General features: G+C 36.5%; 1 protein-coding gene across 11 annotated transcripts in view; it reads right to left on the reverse strand.

Annotated features, from left to right (window-relative positions):
• The window catches only part of trpm3 (transient receptor potential cation channel, subfamily M, member 3), a 162,648-nt gene that overhangs the window by 123,481 nt on the left and 16,716 nt on the right, over window positions 1-22,451 (reverse strand). For 9 of the 11 annotated variants that reach the window (XM_067408422.1, XM_067408421.1, XM_067408420.1 and 6 more), the window contains exon 1: window positions 8,442-8,531. The exons of the other annotated variants lie outside the window; for them this stretch is intronic. In XM_067408422.1, coding sequence (XP_067264523.1) covers window positions 8,442-8,531 — 90 coding nt within the window. Of the gene's footprint in view, window positions 1-8,441; window positions 8,532-22,451 lie in introns of those variants that run through there. 11 annotated transcript variants of the gene reach the window in all.

The following is a 22,451-nucleotide window of genomic DNA, read 5'->3' on the forward strand; positions in this document are numbered from 1 at the left end:
AGAGACATGCGAGTGAGCCATATAGAGAGAATGAGAGAGAGCTGAGATTGTCAGAGTGTGTCACTGAGATAATACTCAATATATAGTATATAGTCCCAACACCTGCCACCAACCCTGAAGATATTTGCTGTTGAGATATGTGGTTTCTGAAGTGCCATGAGCGGAGCCAGGACACTGCATTTGTCTTTAGACTGGGCTTATAATAGAGCTGATTAAATATGTTTCTTAATACTGATAATCAATGTAACACTTGTAATCTTAAATATTAATGCGAATAGTACATAATTTAGAATAAAGTGGCAATAAATTATTAAAGGCGACAATCAAGTGTTATAGAGGCCGATTGGGGGAGGAGACCATCTTAATTATCACATAATTGACAGTCTTTAAACAATATACTGAGCTGCTGATGACAATCTAATCCAATTGCACACATCCCTTTTTGTCAATTGCTAAATAAATCATGAAATTTGTTATAAAACTTTACATAAACATTTTGTGCAAATTATGCAAGAGTTGTCAGATCAGAGAGCACACTTAAAGTTAAACATGCACACACAAAAAATATGGTATAATTTCTTTCCTTGGTATACAGCTCGTTGATTAATGTCTCTTTCAGCTGCTGAGAACACAGCCACCTGCAGACACAGAAATGCTTATTTGGGGAAGAAGTGCTACATCGCTACATTAATTTGCATCTCTACAGATACATCAGTAAACAACTTTACTTTCTGGTTGATGTCCAGTTCCAACTGGAATGATCATTGCTGTGATTTACAAAAGCAGCAAATAAGCTGACCTCCAAGCATACACTCCTGGGCAAAAAATGGGCCAATCCCAAACCAGAAGTGCCACCCATAATCTAAAATGCAGTAGGCTCATTAGGAAAAAGGTGGATAAAGGTGAAAAATGCACCTTTAAATCACTTTAAGGGGGCAAATGTTGTCCCTTAATGGAAAAGGTCTGACTGCAGTCTAAGTGGAAGAGAGGGGGTATGCAGAAGGATGTTAAATGCCTCAGGGGGTACGCCACTCTAAAAAGTTGGTGAACCACTGTGTTTTTTTTTTTTTTTTACAGGAAGTGTCAGTGTTGTTCCACTCAATGTTAATGGCTTCAAACAGTTCATGAGTAGTTGAAAAATGTCTTCCAGTTCATCCGAGTTTAATGTGAGACCAAATATTCACTATATGATTCAAATCTGGAGTCTGACCAGACCAAAACATGAGCCTGATGGACTTGTTCTCAAGCCACTTCTTGGTTGTCTTTGCAATATGGGCTGGAATTGTCTTATTGAAAAATAACATCTGATCATTCCTCTTTAGATAACAACTTTTTAATTGTGGGATGCAAGCCATTCTGCAATATTCTCTTGTAATCCAAAGCATTAAATGATTTTTCACAGTGAAGTAGCTCACCAATACCAGCAGCAAAAAAAAAAAGGCTCCCCACACACTCTTCTTCCACGATTTACTGTGGTAGAGATTTTTTTTCTTTCAAAGACACCACTCTGGAGCATCGCTATACAACTCATGTTTCACTGTGATTCATCACTCTACACAATTCTGCTGAACCACTCTGAATCAAACTTCCCATATTCTGCCAAAAATTTAAGAACAACTTTGATGTGTTTCTGAGACAGCAATGGCTTTTTAAGTAGTGCATTTAATATTTATATTTTTAATTTTTTTGTGACCAATAATTTGTGGTTAAGACAATTAAAAGCTTAGTGTTTAGCCATTTTGGGCTTGACCAATTTATTTTTGCCCAGGAATGTACATACTTTTTTCTCTCCATTACCAATAGATATATTTCTACGCACATCCCAGAAATGAGAATTCCAAGCTTGTATACTATTTATTTTTTCTACAGAACAAAATAGATATACTGAAGAACCTATATGCAGATCATTGCCATATGACAGTTTATAGTGAGCACAGCTGTCAAAAAAAAAGGATCATATAAACACTATACATTACATTATGTGGTGAATTTCTAAGTCAATCAGAAATGCAGGAAGGAGAATGAGAAAACGAGTGTGGGAAATACTTTCTAAAGATGTCATCATGAATGTCATCTTTTCTCTCACACAAAGCTATAGTAACTTGCAATATAGTTGTATACTCTACTTTTATAATAATTTCATAATATATTTGGAGCTTGGTAGAGGTGGTAAACTACTATAAACTGTCAATGTGTACAAAAGAAAGGGATGAATTAAATCCTCTTATTGTGTAATATAGGAAAATAACAGCATACAGATTTGGATCAGCATGAGGGTGAGTCATAGAAATCATATGAAAAATCATAGAAATTCAGTTCTATGAGGGGAGAATGTACTTCTATATGCATCTATAGAAACTCATGAATACAAACCATGTGAAATTGGAGCAACGTGCCAAAGCATCTGATTCATTACCAGTGTTCCCTAATAACCAACAAAGGTATCAGCAAATTAGATTAGCTCCAGTGCGATGACAGATAGAGACACGTCAGTCACAAACCTTCATTTGCTCGGAGGTATTTTCATTACATCTGCAAGGTTGACCGTGTTGCTATGCTGGATAGCAGTGGCCTGCCAGCTACTGAATCTCATACACACACAGATACATTTTCTCACAAACATGCACAAATAGTGAAACACACATCCATCTCCTCAGTGTTCTATTGACAAACTACACCTCAGCAGAGCTGGACAAACATACAGCTGTTTACACATCACTGAGATAATCTCATATGTAGGGCATCGGTCTGTCCAACTTCAATAATCTTCAACTGCTCTGGTCAGTCACCTACACTGAGCACCTGCAGTTTAAACCACAACTGCCCTCTAACCCAAGCTGTGTAATGAAAAACATTCACCTTAAAGTTGCCATCAAACGTTTTTTTACAAGATGTAATATAAGTCTAAGGTGTCCCCTGAATGTGTCTGTGAAGTTTCAGCTCAAAATACCCCATAGATTTTTTTAATAATTTTTTTTAACTGCCTATTTTGGGGCATAATTAGAAATGCGCTGATTCAGGTTGCGGCCCCTTTAAATGCTCATGCTCCACGCCCACGGAGCTCGCGCTTGCCTTAAACAGTGCATAAACAAAGTTTACACTGCTAATATAACCTTCAAAATGGATCTTTACAAAGTGTTCGTCATGCATACTGCATGCATGCGTTGGATTATGTGAGTATTGTATACTGTTATATTGTTTACATTTGATTCTGAATGAGTTTGAGGCTGTGCTCCGTGGCTAATGCTACACTGTTGGAGAGATTTATAAAGAATGAAGATGTATTTATGCATTATACAGACTGCAAGTGTTTAATAATGAAAATAACGATGGCTCTTGTCTCTGTGAATACAGTAAGAAATGATGGTAACCACATTTAACAGTACATTAGCAACATGCTAACGAAACATTTAGAAAGACAATTTACAAATATCACTAAAAATATCATGTTATCATGGATCATGTCAGTTATTATTGCTCCATCTGCCATTTTTCGCTATTGTTCTTGCTTGCTTACCTAGTCTGCACATCCAGACGTTAATACTAGCTGCCCTTGTGTAATGCCTCGATCATGGGCTGGCATATGCAAATACTGTTACGTAACAGTCAGTGTTATGTTGAGATTCGCCTGTTCTTCGGAGGTCTTTTAAACAAATGAGATTTATATAAGAAGGAGAAAACAATGGAGTTTGAGACTCACTGTATGTCATTTCCAAGTACTGAACTCTTGTTATGTAACTATGCCAAGATAAATTCAATTTTTAAATCTAGGGCACCTTTAAAGTCAACACGAGTACTGTAGATCAAATATGCTGCATTGGTAAACCATGATCAATCTAAATTTCCACCCATCGTTGTAATGTAACTTAGCAATAGAATGTATTATGCAAAACAAAAGCACATCTCATACTTTATGATTCAAATTCACAAGCAGAATAAATATTTACTACAAATACAGCTACTTACCAATGTGACTAAAATATTCCCAATGGCGACAAAAAAAAAAGAAAAGAAAAAAAGTGTGACAATATTTTAACTTCTAGTTAATATGGTATAATTGGACCTCATATTGTCAAATTTTTCCTTTGTTCTTCGCTCAGGAGTAGAAACAAATTTCAAAAAGTTTAGCAAAGGTATTCTGTTTCCGAACATTCAGACGCTGCCCACTTTGTTTCTTTTGAATGGGTTCTTTTTAATGAATCACTCAAAAAGATTCACGAGACAGCATCGAATGAGTTAGCGGTTTGAATCAGATTCACTCATTCAGTGAATCATTTAGAGCTGTGACTCTTTCACTAAACCGTAAGTCTTTTTGTTTACACAAACACCTGTTAAGTTGTCCAACTGTATATCCATCTTATTTTTAACGAGCGAATGCGACCATATGTAACTGTCATCTGCTTCCAGGTATTTTAGCTCTACAAAAACAGTTTGACAGTACAAACAGGTCTTTGTTATCATATTTTAATTTATTATCATAATCATAATAGGGCTGCCCCTAATAGTCGACTAATCGTTAGTCGACTAGAAGAGGCTTGGTCAACCAACATTTTTATTATTTGTTTAGTTGCAGCAAAAAAAAAAAAAAAAAAAACTTGTGGCGAAGTCACACTGACCATGACCGTGAGGGACAGATTATTAACGGCGGGTTCTTGTGGTAATTACAGTATGTCAGGCAGGAAATCCAAATTTTCGTCTATCATCCATCGACCTCAAATATGGCTTATCATTTGAAACATGTTAGTAGTAGCAACATGGCTGCTCACCCTAACAATAACCTAGAAAAATGTGTGCTATTGTCAGGCGCATATCCATGTGTTTGTACGGAGTGTAGAAGCTGAAGTATTAGCGTGCTTACTGCATGACATGGAGGTGATGGCGCAATCACTTGCATTGTTGGTCATACAGATCATTCAAAACTGGAAAGAATCTACTTTTATTTGTGTAAAACTTTGTGCCTTTGTAAAATAGCTTAAAGACACAAACAAAACAAACAAAAACAATCAGGATGTGCTTTCTGCCGTCTCTGTCTCCATAAACTAGAGCGTGTCATAAAAATGAACCGAAACTCAGTGTATGAGTATATATATATATATATATATACAGAATCTGAATTAAAATGTGTTTGATTTAAGCCTACATTTCAAAATTTTGTGTCATAAAATTATATCGCGCATAAAGCTCAACTAACGCGATTGTTATAAAGGTGTTTAAACAACAATACACTTACACTTGCATGTATTTGACAATCGGAATATCAGATATTTCATGCCATAGCTAATACATTTGTGAATACAACAAATTAAAGTGTTTATCTGTATTTCCGACTGATGAGAACTATGCATATACATTCATAAATCAGTAAATTTTGTATTTTATTATGAGATATTTTATTCTAATGTGATCAGTGACTCAAGCACTGATGGACCAAAGAGCGTGCATTTCGACATTTGCAGTAAAAACTTGAAATATAAATTCTCAGAAAATGCATTTAATACCTATATATTGAAACGCCTGTTTATATACTCCATTAATAAAGGAGTCCAGACATTGGAAAAATATCAGTCCACATGCGTTTTATATTTAATATGAGGGAAATAGACATGCATGCATGCGTGACACAAAAAAATCTTTAACTTTTAGGTAGCAAAATATTTTTTAGTAATTCTGTCAATTACACTAAGGATATTACATTGTCTGCTATATATTTGCTTCTTATTTATTAAATACAGGCAATTGATTGATAAAACATTGATCAAAATTTAGATACAATTTATACAAAACTAATATCTTTTAAAAAGAGTTTTCTATAAAACAAAACTTAATGAAGTCTTCAAAATCATGTTTTACAGAAAAAAAACAGCACTGTTGCTTGAAGGGCGCCAGTGCCTCTGCCTTTCAGCGCCTATGCCTCGTGAGTGGATGATAGCCCTGAAGACGCCTAGCAATGATATACTTCTAGTGGTAGTATACCTTTAGTTAAGTTATACCTCCTCGTAGCGCGCTAAGAGACAATGTTATCGGGAAACGCAGCCCAGGTATGATGCGTTTCATGCGTAATGGAGATTCCAAAGCGCTCTTCTTTGGTCAGAACCATGGAGAGCGATCGCGGATAGGTCTGTCCTATGCACCAAAACTATTAACAATGTTACAAAATATTTAAAGTCAAGCTATTAAAATCTATATTATGTATACGCACAGATACTATAACAGTAGGCTATATTAGTCAATATTTTTTTATTAGGTTAAGCAGTGATTGGATAAGGTTTTTTTTTTTTTTTTAATTTAACATTTTTAATTTAAGGCCCACCCACAATTGGTCTGGCCCATCCAAAACTGGAATCCTGGCGCCGTGCCTGGGCCACACTGAGCTGTGCGTAATGCCCACAGACGTGAAGTGAACGAGACAGAGGTTGTCCTGTACTGTCTGAAATGTTTAACTCTGTGGTGATGCATGTGCAAAACAGATTTAACTAATCATAAAGTCAATCAGGATTCATAACACAGCCTACTATAGGCCTACACTAACACCCCCCCAAAAATTTTTCACATTCGTAATCATTTGCAGGTGCTTTGCGGCAAGCAAACTCATTGGTTTAGTATTCTCCTCAGTATATATTTAAGTAATTAAATGGTCCCACTTTATATTAAGTGGCCTTAACTACTATGTACTTACATTTAAATTAATGATTTGATACAATGCACTTATTGTGTACATACATGTTTTTACTTTGTACTTATATGTTAAAAACACCTGCATGTAATTACATCTATAATTAATTTCTGTAATTACATTTATACTTACACTGTTGACCCCTCCCTTACACCTTACCCCTACCCTTAAACTTACCCATACCACCAAAGTTTTCCTTAACATTACCCATATCCCACCTCAAAAGCAGCAAAAGTATTTTGCAATTCAATATGAACCCAATAAGTACATTGTACTTATTTTTTGATGTAAGTACGTAGTAGTTAAGGCCACCTAATATAAAGTGGGACCAATTAAATTAATATAAATGTGCAATTAATCGACTAAATGCTTAAATGAATGACTAATAGTCGACTAGAAAAATCTTTAGTCGGGGGCAGCGCTAAATCATAAACACATGTGTAATTTTACCGTTTACAGCACTTTGTTATTCTTCTAGTTATTTATCTATAACTGTTGATTCGGAAGTCTCACACATTCACAGAAAATGGTAAGGACTAGAACCTGAGTGACATACTGGAACCTACAGTAAACCACCTTGGCAGTTTAATTATTACACAAAAACAATCAAGACCATGAGAGTGACAACATCAGATTGGAACAAATTCATATGAAATACATAGAAAACACCCTTGTAGTTTACTACTGTGATGATTTACTGTAAGTTGTACAATCACAGAAATGACTAGTTTAAGTAAGAAATTCACTCAGTGAATCAGTAGTTTGTCGATTAAAAGTCATTTGGCTCCAAAATGTTTCATTTTAGGAGTCAATGACACCCTGGTTATTTCTTTTTTCTGAAACCCTTAATAGGATCCAGTCCTCGGTTTCACAGCCATTGTGAAAAGCATAGTTCTCTCTAATACTACACCTCCAGAGCTGAAAAACTGAAACAAGAACATAATGATCCACTCATAACACTGTGAGTCATGACCTATAGAGTATTTCACTCCTGATAGCGCTAAACAGTAAGAACCGATCTATGTTCTATTACTATAATATGAGCAGAAAACAGGTAATATAACATCACTGACAATAATACAAAAGGAAATTACATTACATACTGCGTACATTACTATACTACCAGCAGAAATCTCTCTGGAGCTTCCCCTTTCATAAAGCAACTATCATGGTCCCAAGTGTGCAGTAAAGCTTTATTAATACCTGTAGCTAACACCTCTGTGCAAAATATCAAAACAAAGGTAATATTCATTATCATGCATGCAATTGATAAGTTTTTGATTCATGTGAAATGCTATGTTGGTGATGCAAGACAAATGCAAGTTATAAGTGATCTGTGGGCAAGCAATAAAGCATTACTCCTGAGAGGCTGACAGCACTTATTGCACACCATGTGATATAATTTTTAATTTAGCTGCTAGACCTCAACAGTTCAAACTGACAATATACTTCCACATGAGCAGAGTACCTGCCATTATTAAATAAGACGGAGAAGTTAGCTGGTTCAGCGCACTGCAAGAAAAAGCTCTATGAAGCAGTGAATTTCTGAGCGAATGAAAATGCTTTAGAGAGAATCAATCCCATAGGTCACAGTACTCATTTCATGAGAGACAATGTATCAGATAAACTTAAAATCTGCTTTAAAATGAGCTTTTGTTCACTATTTCCCTCTTTTCAAATTAGTACAAGACAAAATTAATATTTCCTATGCATTTTTCTCTTAAAAAAACCTCTTTCCTCCTCCTATCTACCCAATCCCACAGGGTACCTTAAGCAGGCGCACGGAAGGAAGGAAGGCTGCATGGCACAGTTTCCGTATGGTCCAGTTGAGTGGCCGAGGAGCATCCAGCTGGTTCATCGCTCCCGGCCGGACGTTCCCGCCATCCGGAAAAGGGCCCCACATTGGGGCTGCGATGCACGAGTGGTCTCTGTCCAAAATCCTCTTAACTCATGAAGCATGACCCTCCTTAGCCCCTGCCGCAAAGCCGCGCAACCTGTATCCCCCCGACACGGTTCCCTTCACCTGCACCCCCTCCCTGCCCTCCCTCCCCTCCCCACAGATCCACAGGAACAGGAAAACACCTTCAGACCATACAGGGTGTCCGGGTCCACTTCCACTGGCCACGCAGACCCAACAGTGCCAGAGATGACAGGGAGCATGCGGTCTGAATGAGTGGAGAGAAGCAAAGAGAAGAGGAGCGAAGCAGAGTGGAGGAGAGGAGAGTGGGAAACAGTAGCTGTGATGTAGAGCAGCAGAGAGGCACTGTCTTGAAGAACCCGTAGAGGGAGAGAGAGCAGAAAGAGAGAGAGAGAGAGAGAGAGAGAGGGGAGGAAAGAAAAGAGATGGATGAAAGGAAGCAACATGAATGATAGTACGTGCTGACAAAGAGAAGGAAAAACAAAAGATTCAGGGGATCATGCTATAGAATGATGTTGAGAGTTTCTGCGGAGGCGAAGCACTGGAATTGATGAGGAATAATGAAAAGCAGATGAAAAAAATGACAAATTTTGATCTTTTCATTTTAACACCACATCTTTCTCTTGTTTTAGGTCTTTCGGGTCACAAATGAAAAACTGAAAGGAAGGATTTCCATGATTCCCTCCCAATGTCTTCTATTTGTACTCCTTTGACCTGTTCTCCTCTATTCCCTCTCTTTTCTCTTCCTCTGTAGCCCCCTCCTGCTCCTCCATCCCTGCACACTCCATCCTCTCCAAACATATGACGCATTGACCATCGAAAGGATAATGGAAGTAGAGAAAGAGAGAGAGAGAGAGAGAGAGAGAGAGAGAGAGAGAGCGCAACACTGGATTGAACTGCTCCCTTCCATTGGATGGGTTTAATAATACGGTGCTTATAATACCGATACGGTCTTCCCTTGCCTCAGAAATCGTGTCAGGGAAAAAAATCTGAGGGAGAAGTGTTTAAACAAATAAATGGTGCAGTAAAAATGGAGAGAAAGCAGTAGAAGAGTTGGCCATTGTGCACTGCAGTCAGTAGGGCGGCATCCCTGAGGAGCAGATCGTAATAATGAATCTCAGCAATCAATTCCCACTCTCCACAGGCATCACCTGGCCATGCAGATGTGAGAGATGTCACAGAGACCTGGATAGAATACTAAGTACTGCACCGAGTGGGAAGCTCCTCCTCTTCCTGCTTTCTCCTTGGATGCGGGGTTCTCCTGTCACTCAAGGTATCCTGAGATGGTGAGAAGATTATGCAACTCTTCAAGGCGAGGTGTGTATCCATAGCAACCTCCGTTTACCAGTGTCAGTGGAAGATTGGGTTTAATGTGCAGGTATGTGGAAAGAGGATTGTCCTCCAATCAGATCTGATAACACGAGCGAGAAGCTCCCAGAGACACAGAGATTAATGAGTGGGATTTAAACTGAGAGAGCATGAAGACACTGTACACATGCTTATCATATATTACGTGACAGCCATAACCTTATGTTACGTGTAGGGTCTTTCTACTATGCAGTACATATTTATGTCCCAACTTATGTCTTAATATATTAGAGAAAGTATTAAAGATTGAAATCTTTAATTAGATTTATCACAATGTTACAATTAAAGAATAAAAAAATAAAAAAATTCTGTCATTAATTACCCTCATTTCGTTCCAAACCCGTAAGACCTTTGTTCATCTTTGGAACACAAATTAAGATATTTTTGATGAAATCTGATGGTTCAGCAAGGCCTCTATTGCCAGCAATGTCACTGAACCTCTCAAGATCCAGAAAGCTTCGAAAGACATTTAAAACAGTTCATGTGACTACAGTGGTTCTACCTTAATATTATGAAGCGACAAAAATGCTTTTTGTGCTCCAAAAAAAAACAAAATAATGACTTTTCAACAAAATCTAGTGATAGCCGAAAACACTGCTTCGAAGCTTTACAAATCTTGTTTCGAATCAGTGGTTCGGAGTGCCAAAGTCACGTGATTTCAGTAAACGAGGTTTCGTTGCGTCATAAGTGTTTGAAATTTCAATAGTTCACGTGACTTTGGCAGTTTGATATGCAATACGAACCACTGATTCGAGACAAAAGATTCGTAAATCTTTGAAGCAGTGCTTTGAAATTGGCCATCACTAGATATTGTTGAAAAGTCATTTTTTCAAAAGTCAATTTTGTTTTCTTTTTGGTGCACAAAAACTATTCTCATTGCTTTATAATATTAAGGTTGAACGACTGTACTCGCATGAACTTTTAAATATGTCTCAGTTCAGTGATATTGCTGGCAATATAGGCCTCACTGAACCATCGAATTTCATCAAAAACATCTTAATTTGTGTTCTGAAGATGAACGAAGGTCTTACGGGTGTAGAACAACATGAGGGTGAGTAATACATTTTCATTTTTGGGTGAACTAACCATTTAAGTAAACGATGTGGTGATTTTGTTCATTTATTAAATAAAACTGATTAATTTTACTACTTTGATATTATTTTTGCCTGAATCTTCCATACACTAAAAGGTTCTAAATATAAATACAAAAATGAGAATTTCAAAATTCACCTTCCAGATCAATGTCTTTATTTCCATCCTGTTAGGTTCTATCCTGTTAATTGTATAAATAATCAAGCTATAATTAATACAGTTTAAATAAGTTATATTTATTAAATTTCATTTTATTATTATATTTATTAAATGTCCTTACTAATTGCCATCTTAAACACACACAAGCATATTCATTTAAAAAAAATAAAAAAAATAAAAAGGTACTGCATAGCAGGTTCAATAATAACAACAAAAAATACATATATATCGAGCTTAAATTCAAATGTCGAAATTGCTCTTTTTTGCCAACGGAATAATCACAGTGCAGCTGAGATTTAGAATCAAATTAATTCCGCCTGTAGATACTGAAAACACATTTATGGATGTGACCAGACAAGCCCTAATAAGCTATTTATAAATTTACACGAACTCTATCAGAATGGTGATAAGTGAGCGAAGCCTATAGGGTAAAAGTCAACTACTTAACCAGCAGCATTTATTTTAACTTCAGCCTGCATCACACAACATCTGCACAGCTCAATCAGGACCAGGTCTTCATTATACACATGCACATGCATGCAAACAAGCAATTCTCAGCAGCATCTAATTTTTTCTTGACCTATAAACAAAATCAATCACATACTGCTGTTTACATGTCACTACCTTCTCACTGCATAACAGTGGTATGGAAAATATGTTCTACAGTATGTTTGTGTATTTTAATCAGTTTATGTGTATGCATGCAAATATATTTGAACATGCAACGGCGTTGAATATCCTCAGACATACGCCCACAAGCATTGATTCATCTGCCAGTTTCAAGGCAGATCCCATTATCAGCAGTGATTCAGTGTAAAATAATGCTTGATGGTTGAATAAATCCTTAGGGAATTAATAAAAAATCCTAAAATGAAAAATATGCCTGTTGATATAAAAAAAATACCAAAACACAAAAATTAGGAGAAAATACCCAACAAAAACGTCTCAATCTTTTCTCCAGTTTGTAAAAAGCCTCTCCTGAAAGAGGACAGAGAATGTGACGCTTTAGGATTCTGTCTCTCTCTTTCACTCATCATCAGCGTAATGGCCACAATCCTTAGACATTCATTTAGGCTGTCATTGTGTGACTCCAAGCACTGTGAGATAGCTCTAAATAATAAGTTGCACTAATAATTTTAACCAAAACAAATACATACACCAACAAATTGATTTTCACAAAACAGACTTTAACAAACATTGCTTACACCCAGAGCTGTACAAAACTGCTCCATTATCAGGTCCGAATGATAAAGATTTACTAAACAATCAATAGGTCCCTACAGGGTGCTTCTTTTGTGGTGAAACCTGCACCCTTATCATTATTCACAAGGGATGATGGAGTGAGAACTGTCTCTTTAATGAGCTACAGTTGCAAGCTGTATTAGTTCGGGAGCATGGCAAGCCCTGCCAATTTGAAACAGTCACAGAAGTGAATGTTCCTAGAACACTATAACATCCTTTAATCTCCGCAGAACTCTTTGACAGCTAAGGTGCAAAATCACAAAGACATTTTCAATATTTGGTCACTATCTTTCTAAACCACATTTCGCTATATATACTTGTTTAGAATGCATAGAACACATTATAACAATAGAGCAACACTGCATTTGTATCTATTATGTACCCAGCAGAAGCTCTAATTATGTAAAAAGTATGCTTGTTAGAGCAGCAGAGATTCCATTTATTGAGATGAACGCTGTGTAGTTGTGGGCAGTGAAAATCAAACGCTTCTTGGTCATCAAGATAATGAGCCATTTGCTTTCTTTAGTTTTAAAGAGCGCTGGTGATTATGTGTGACCTGCCTAACGCACTGGGGGTATCTGACAGGATGGTTTTTTTCTATTGTCAAGGCTCCACTTAGCAAAGGTTGAAGATATTCCTGCTGATGTATTATTCAACTTCAGGCTTTTCTGCCCAGTTGTGGAACTCACAGTACCTATTTATGTAACACCGCACTGTGTAAAATGATTAAAGATGTTGTTTGGCTTTATAGTGACATTGGCCCATTTAAGTGAGTAATCACAGAAGAATATAACCTTGGAGGTACGCTCACCATGCTACTTGATGTCATTTTGAATTATAGATACAGGTTAAATTTGCACCAGAATAGGTTTTGTTGCAATTTTGAATGGACGAATTTCTGGGAATGTGTATCGCTTGCATACTTTTGGGAATGTAGAATCTGTGTGCTTGTTTTATGATAATTTTGTAACCCTGACATCAACTGCGTTCACTGCCACAAAAGTCTTTCTATCGACTATCAGGCTCTCCTTATTTCCCTTTCTGAACTCTATACACTTTATATTTCCCCTGCAGTCATTTCATTACCACCCTTTCATTTAAATATCCTCATATCTTCTTTGATATGCTCATTCTTACTTCATGAACATGTCTCCTCACTTACTCATTTTTCTAGATTTCAAATAACTACAAGCACTAAAAAAAAAATCTGTGTGATGCATCTATTCAAACACTAGATGGCCATCACATAAAACAAATCCATGCACCTCTCAACTGAGCTGGGTTATATAAAGAAACATTTTATTGATCTGGCTGTTGCTTATCAATATATTTCTTTATATACTGAAGCTGAGAGTGAAGAACAGCATGTATATTTGCAACACCTGAAAAAATCTGATAATCTGTATATTAACACATCTGAAACAAAGCAAAAAGCATAGCACAAAGCATTACCCCAAAACACTATAATATTGTATATTTTAAGCACAATTAGCTTTTTTGTGCAAATGCACAGTGGCATATTATGGATTTCTGGTTATATATTACTGTCCTGCAAATAACCAACAAATATTTCCACATGCAACCCCCAAAAAACTGTATTATTAAGATTTTACAATATCACTTTTTACATTTAATATTAAACTTTTTTTATTATTATTATTAAATTAAGACATTATTACTAAATATAAATGCTAAATCTAAGTATTTATTTTAAATATTAGTCTTAAATCTCACTCTATAAAATTAAGTCTTATATGTAAATATATATAAAATATTTATGCAAACTGGACTGGGTGGAGTTAACCAAAGTGATGAAACGAGCAAGTGTCAGAAGAATTGAGCTTTCAAAAGAGCTGACAGAAAGTCGTCAGAATCTGTATGAAGTCCAAAAGAGATCACATGACCCAAGAAAAGCAGTTCAATCAGGGTCTTTTTTCATCTTAATAGAGGTGGCCGAAGCCACATGATGATCATCAGTTCATACGCCTGCAGACTGCTTGTGTCATTCTCCTCTCTCTTCTTCCACCTCCTCACACCATTTTTCTCACTGCTAAAGACTGTCACTTTTTACAATGAAAAGGTGCTATCCATCAGCAGCCACACCATACTTTCACAAACAGTTTCCACCCCACTCTCTGAGGCTGAAGTTTCCAAGTGATCTAACACCTGCCCTCTGAACTCCATCCGCTGCCATCAACAAATGATTTAATTTCAGAAAATGAATTGGAGTAGAAAATTAACTTTAAAATTAGATTTAGAAATTAATGCAAAGCCTGCCTTATGTGCAATTTACATTTTTTTTATTTGAGTGTTGATTATTATCTAAAAATAGTTTGGGCTCTGTTGTTAATTGTAACCTTTTAATATTATAATGTGTAAGTAATGGCATGTTGGTGTTCTTCTATTCAGTTCACTCCACTCATTTTCTTTTGGGTTCAGGTCAGGGGACTGGTAAGGCCATGGAAGAAGCTTCATTTTGTGCTCAGTGACATATTTTTGTGTTGGTTTTGATGTTTGTTTTTGGATCATTGTCCTGATGGAAGATTCAACCATGGCCTATTACTGGATTTCTAGCAGAAATCCAATTTCTGCTAACAGGTTTTGATTTTTTTATCTGTTGGTATTTGATAGAATCCATGATACCATGCATCTGAACAAGATGTCCAGGACCTCCAGCAGTAAAATAGGCCCACAACATTAAAGATTTTTTAGTTTAATCTGACCATAGAAGCCGGTCCCGTTTGAAGTTCCAGTTTTTTCTGACAACTGAATAATTGTTTCTGGATGAGAGCAGAGGATTTTTCTTGAAAGCCTCCCAAACAACTTGTGGTAATGTAGGTGTTTAATTTAGGCTTTCTGAGACTCAAGACTCAACTAATCTCTGCAATTCTCCAGCTGTGATCCTTGGAGAGTCTTTGGCCACTCTTTTGGCCATGCATTAAGACGATTTAGACACATGTCCTCTTCCAGGCAGATTTCTAACATCTTCAGTTGATTGGAACTTCTTAATTATTGCCCTGATGGTGGACATTGGGATTTTCAATGCTTCAGCTTTTTTCTTACAGCCACTTTCTATTTTGTGAAGCTCAACAATCTTTTGCTGCACATCAGAACTATATTCTTTGGTTTTTATACATTGTGATGAATGATTACGGGAATTTGGCCTTTGTGTTTCCCCATGTTTATACTCCTGTGGAACAGGAAGTCATGGCTGGACAATATCATGTTTATGATCACCCTGGTGTGCTAAAAAAAAAAAATGTAAATATGAATGGGAATATACTTCAGAGATATTTTACTCATAAAAAATATTAGGGGTGCCAATAATTGTGACCAATGTATTTTGGAGAAACACACACACACACACACATTATATATATATATATATATATATATATATATATATATATATATATATATATATATATATATATATATATATATATATATATATATATATATATATATATATATGGTCAGGTCAAAGTGTCTGAATAATTTTTGGTTCCAAATTTTTATCAATTTTACTGGTAGTCCACTGTATGAAGAATTTTTGGGTATAATATGTCACAGTTTACTTTATTTTGCTATCCTCACTTACATAAATGAACTATAGTGTCCTGCACCCACTAGTAAAAATTGGCTAAAAAAACCTTGGCTAATTTTCCTGTATGCACAATTAAACTACAGATGATCCAGAATGTGGCACCTGATCTTCAATCAACCTAAGAAGCCCACTTCACGCTTCAGTAGTTGCTAGTTCCTGCCCTGACACTTTTATAAAGAACAGCTACTGCATCTGCAAGCCTTCACCTAAACCCACCGATGCAAGTAAATGATCCTTCACCTCTGCAGTCTGCAAGTCCAAGGCAGAAGCATCACAATGAGGCAATAAGTCACTTTCTAATATAACTTTTGATGAACAGGCTGTACTTCAGGTCTAAAGAGATGCTAATTGTTACCTTGTATAAATCATCAGCATGCACTGAGATCTACAGTTCTTTCAAAGCCTTAAAGAATTACTCAGACAACTTTATGCATCTCCATCAGGTTTTACTTGATTTTTTACTTTACTTTTCATTTTTCCTTTAGCACACAATGCAAGGGCTTGCAGTGCCCTTCACTTTATTAATGACTCAAAGAAAATGAGTAAATTATGATTAATTCTCAAATTTACAGTTCATTAATAATACTTAACATACAAAATTACTTCAACATAATTATATAAAACTGTATTTTTTAAGGAAAATGTAGAATAAAAAAGCAGTAATTTAAAGAATGCAATACTGTGCATTTAGAACAAATAGCCTACATTTTAAGACATAACCACTAGAGGGACCAAGTATTTTGTGAACTCTCCTGTTCCCAGTTCAGTTACAGAAAACTGAAGTTAGAACAGCAGTAGTAAAACATTAAGCCTTAATTCTGAGCTTTTACACAGAAAATAATAAACCTTAAGTACCCTGACCCTCTTCCTAAAGAGCAAAACAAACATGGCCACGCTGTTTAAAGCCTTAGTGGATGCCCAGGAAAGCATGCTTTTTTCCATTAGCATTAGGATATCGCATGTTAAACAGACATTCACTCTAGTCTATTGGGAATAATTAGATTTTGGCCCTCCACTCGCAAATGAAAATGTGCGAGAACAAGGACATAGACAGCCAGGACAGAAAACAGTATTAAAAAAGATATCAAGCAGAATGTAATTGTGACAAAAACTACAGATGCAGAGGTTTTTCAGTATGCAAGCTTGAGATGTTTTAAGCATGTTTAGTAAGTCACCCTGCATAAGGGCGCCTGCAAAATGGCTTGCATGTAAATGACTGAAATTTACATTTAAGCCACTGAAAGGCAATTTACAGTGAATTACAACAAAATTTCTGCCAGCATGTGGCAGCTTTATGTGATTCATGTTCAGGAAGCGTCGTTTAGTAGAATTCACAAAGGAAATGTTCACCAGTACCAACTCTGATCATGTAGCATTGTTCATTTACAAATACCCATCCAAAATACAGATTTATGAGATCAAATTGCACCTGAGGAACTATAGACTCACTGTAGCTAGTTTAATTTGAAGTATTACAAAAATAATAGTCGAGTTAAGAAGCAGCAGGAAGCTGAGAAGCATTGCAGGCTCAAGCTATTTTCTTCCGATGCGCCTGTGCCAGATCTGATTTGTGAACTGACGAGTGTGAATATGAAACCAATTCCCACCTGCCAGTCAGCAAATGACATTGTATTGCCCACTGTGAAATGGTTCTGAAAAGTATGAATTCATTAAACTCGCATTTCATTCCATGCAAAAATGCTGCTAACCGTACAGTAGATGCTCTTTATGTAAATCCAAAGACATATGCTCCATTCTAATTGTGTATACTACTGTGAACAAAAGCAATTATTTGTGTGTATGTGCATGCACATGCAGGCATGTTTAATTGCAAGTGTGACGGGAATAACAAGAGCATGTTTTGTATTAGCATGCTTTTGTTCTGGAGAACGTGAATGTGCACTTGGTATGAATGAGTATTTTAATTTATTTGAGATCTGCGTATGTGTGCATGTGTCTTACAATACAGCGCTGTCACTGGTGCTCTTCTAAGCCTGTGATGCTGAGCCTGGTCCTGGAGGCAAGAGGATAATAGCAGCTCTGTGGGGCTATGGAGGAGTCAGAGGATGGGCTGTGTCTCCTACTGGGTCTCCTCCCTCTCTCAGGAAGACCTCCACTGGCTGATCTCTCCCTGCCCCATCTGGAGCCATCAAACCCATAGGGCCCAGCGAGCCGCCATCAAAAACCAACCTCTACATGTCAGGCAAAACTAGTCACACATTATTAATACACAGACTATGTTCACAGTGCTTTGTCATGTAATGTGAACTGTAAACAGGAATCAAAATTAAAAACATCACCAGAGTCTCTTTGCAAAGTTAGTAATGGAGGGGGAAAAATCTTTTCATATTCATGATGCCATACCTGGAACAAGTTTCCCTCATCAATAGGCATATTTTCTATCACCTAACCTGACTTCGCTCTATAAAACCCTTAAAGAAACCTGTGCAAAAAAACAAAAACAAAAAAAAATTAAATAAGAAACATGATTTGGCTGATTTATAAACTTTTTTAACTAGTGAGTTCAGGCTCACTAGTTTGTGTTCAACCAATTTCTAATTTTCTAATTTTCCTACTTTAATTTCCATATTTTAAAAATCCTTACAAGGTAACACAAGAAAAATTAATGACAGACCATTCAGGTTAAAGTAGAGGTGGACAATGCAACCAAAATTTTATTTCACTTTATTTTATTTCATTATTTTAACTTTGCAATTTAAAACAAGATCAAACATGAAAATTAAAAACTATTTGCACACTTTTCTTCCCTTATAAACTTAAAGATTTAGTAAGGGTGAATTTAGAACCATTACTACAAAAAATTTCAAATGATGTAGGGAGGTGGTCATCACTAAATCTGTCTCTTTGGGGTAAGATGAATGTTCTTAAAATGAGATGCCTTCCAAGAATTAATTATTTACTTCAGTCAGTCCCAGTAAAGATTCCTTTGCAATATTTTAAACAGTTTGATAAGCTAACCAAGTCATTTCTTTGGGATAATAAGCGCCCACGGATGCATATGAGTAAGTTGCAAAAGCAAGTTGACAAAGGAGGACTGGGGCTGAATGTAAAGAATGTAAATTACTTATTCTGTTATATTTTGTGCTTTCTTTTTCTCTCTTTTTTGTCATTACAAGTTGACTGTATTTATTTGTGTCTGTTAGATTTTAAACAGTATGACATTTTTCTTAGGATCTTTTTTTTCTGAGCTTCATCGCTGGGCAAACGGCTACAGCTAAATAGAATAGATTGTTGCTAGCCTTATTCAAGTGAATAGGAGTTTAATTTTTGACTCATGGAAGCAAGTTTATGTGTAAACTCTCATGGGTCCTTTCTTTCATTTACTATTTGGCTCTTTTCTTTAAGCCTGAAGAAAAGAAATCACAACTGTCATTTCAGGTATGTAATCAGAAATGCATCACAAATGTAAAATGCTGAACGTTTTCAATAAATGTCATTTATGTGAACAGATAGTGAAAGATAAAGCCACAGGGCATCAGAAAATAAAAGGGAGGCCACAAGTGCATTGCTCCTGGATGTAAAAATTAGTTTTACAATGTTAAAGCAAAGGACAAGAGTCAGCAAATGGCATATTCACAAATTACCGCTGAAACAGAGAACAGTACTGCTTCACTTCCCAATACATATTCAGACACAAGTCCCACTGCCTCAAGATTTCCATAGTTATACTTGGCTATACATTATATTGCCAATATGATTGTCAGAAATAAAAATGAACCACAACCATTATCATCCCACAACATACGGAGATCAAAGCTGATGCAAACCGCAAAATAAATATTTCTTACCGTGATTTACCAATCAGGACTCCATACACTGAATAACTCCAAATGTTATCCCTAATCCCGCCATCTTCCTTTCCATCATTACCTTTTGCATTTTGTGCCATAACAACTTTTCCTTCACTGCTGGAGTCCTGAATTATTTTTGTTGTCTATTTTTTATCAGCCCAGATTTACCTTGCAAATAATGCTAGAGCCCACAGGTTGTAGTAGGCTACTGCAAGATGGAGGCGCCCTTCCAACAAAAGCTCTAACAAAACTTCTCTAACTTCTCTTTTGAATGGTTACATTTATCGTGTTTGTTATATAATTTTTGATTAGAGTGGAAATCCATTTTTTAAATAAAATTAACTTGACTGACTGCTCTATTTCCACTTTAATGACACAGACTGCAGTAGGTATATTAGGCTGTTATCACTTGCGTATTATAATATACTGACATGCATCCAAACTGTTTATTGGGGCTGGGTAAAAAATATAGATTTCTCGATTTTAATCGATTCTCATTTTTACGAACCGATATCGATTCTTAAATCCCAAGCATCGATTAGTCTAGTCTGTTTTCAGTTGATGAATGAGCAGAATATGTAGCGCCTCCCATACAATAAATCGCAATAATCTTTGTGCTTTGTTACTTTTGATATGAAGCAAAGTCTCAGATTTCAAATGATGTCCATCTTATTATGAGATTCAAAAAATAAATACCGTTTTGGCGCTGTATAACGTGACATGACAGATCGCTTTAGCGCCTCAGTTAAAGAGAAGCAGCAGCACGGAGGGCATGTGAACATCCACTCCTCCGCTTTAATACCAGTTACAGCACGAAATAAACATGACTAAAAATCTGAAGGTATGTTAAAATATACAGTACAGTTGATATATTTACAAACAGAAAATTAATTACTGTTATATAGCTCAACACATTTATTCTTTTTGTTTAGATCTATTTTTCTTGATTTTTTGCAAGTACCATGCTTTACCATGCCTCAGAGAAAAACACTATTTTGTGAAGTAGCTAACATAGCATAATCAGATGCAGCTTTAGTTCTAGAAACAGTAATACAGCATTTTATCCATCATACAATACGTTTTAAAATTAATTGCAAGCCATTTATCAACACAAGCCATCCATCATTTAATATGATATTCTAAAATCGATCTATCTTACTGCAGTGTGCAACAGTGTCTCACAGCAGCCACCGAGCAAATGCACAGAGTAACGTTATAACATTTTCAAAACACTCAGATGTATCTAATATGATAAACAGAGCTGTGTTACCTCATACTCATGACTGGAAAAGCGGAAGCAGTGCCGGCGACTGCGTCATAATAAAAGTCGCGCAATCGCTCCAGTGGCCTCGTTCAGCTCCCACAACCCTGTGCTTATGTAACAACACTCAGTCCACGACTGTGTTTATGTAAACCTTGTGTGTATCTGACAGTTTAAGCACAATAAGACATGAAAGAGAACTTCAATACTGGTAGTGTTTCAGGCTTTTAGTGCGCACATGCTTTCGGTGTCAGAAGAGGACTGGCAAGGCTTTAAAACACACGCAAATAATAAACTTTGGTGAACTGCAATGTCACGTAAGCATAACCCTACCACTGCGTTGCTAAACATGTGATGCGAATGTACATCACACTACAATAATTTCGGACGGGGGCGCCAAAACTGAACTGATAGAATATACTGTATGATACTACGATCACTCTTCAAAGAGAGATCGTGGAGACATTTTAATTATTCACAATCTAAAATCATGATATGGCACACGACTAATGCGTGGACAGAATCCTGTGGGAGCGGACGGGCGTGGGACTGAAAAATCCGTCCCACGCAGGTCTCTAGTGTGAACTACTCAACGACGCATTGAAGAGGCTAGCTGAAGTGACACCTCACTGATGCCAGACAAATATCTAGCATGCTAAATATCTGGAGCTGTCGGCCGATATCGATATCCTGTGGTGTCACGTGTGATGTCTATGGAAGCAGCAATAACAATCCATTCGAATAGCCTATAATTTGCCAACGTTTCTTCATATCGGATACACATTGTGTAAGTAACTATAAAGCTCACTCTATTCTTCTCCCAGTTCACCAGTCACATGTATTTCGATACAAATGGATGAATTCACGTGCTGTAGCCTATAAATCCGACTGACAGGACTCTGAACTAAACCGCAAACAAACAAGACGGCGCCCATCTCGCATTATAGATTAAGATCAAGATCATGATGTAGGTTTTAAATGACAAAACACTCGCTTGTAAATATGATAATTGGAATATCAGATAGTTGATGATGACCTGGTGAGAAAAGTGATACACCTGTCATACAGTGTGGCTGTGGTGTGTCACGTGACAATCATGATGCGTCGTCATGGCCTTAACTCTGCGAGGTCAGCCAGAATATTTTAAACTTATGTGTGAAATGGTTCATTTAATTTTTATTAAATTTAATTCAAAATTTAATCTACTTTCTTCATAATGTCCATTTTCAAATAAAGTTGTTGGGTGACAGAGTAGTTGTCAGCTAACCCCCTGTTGCGGATCATTTACGTAGTGTCATGTAGTGTGAACACCACAACGA

Source organism: Chanodichthys erythropterus, chromosome 13 (genome assembly GCF_024489055.1).
Source record: "Chanodichthys erythropterus isolate Z2021 chromosome 13, ASM2448905v1, whole genome shotgun sequence".
Lineage (NCBI taxonomy): Eukaryota > Metazoa > Chordata > Actinopteri > Cypriniformes > Xenocyprididae > Chanodichthys > Chanodichthys erythropterus.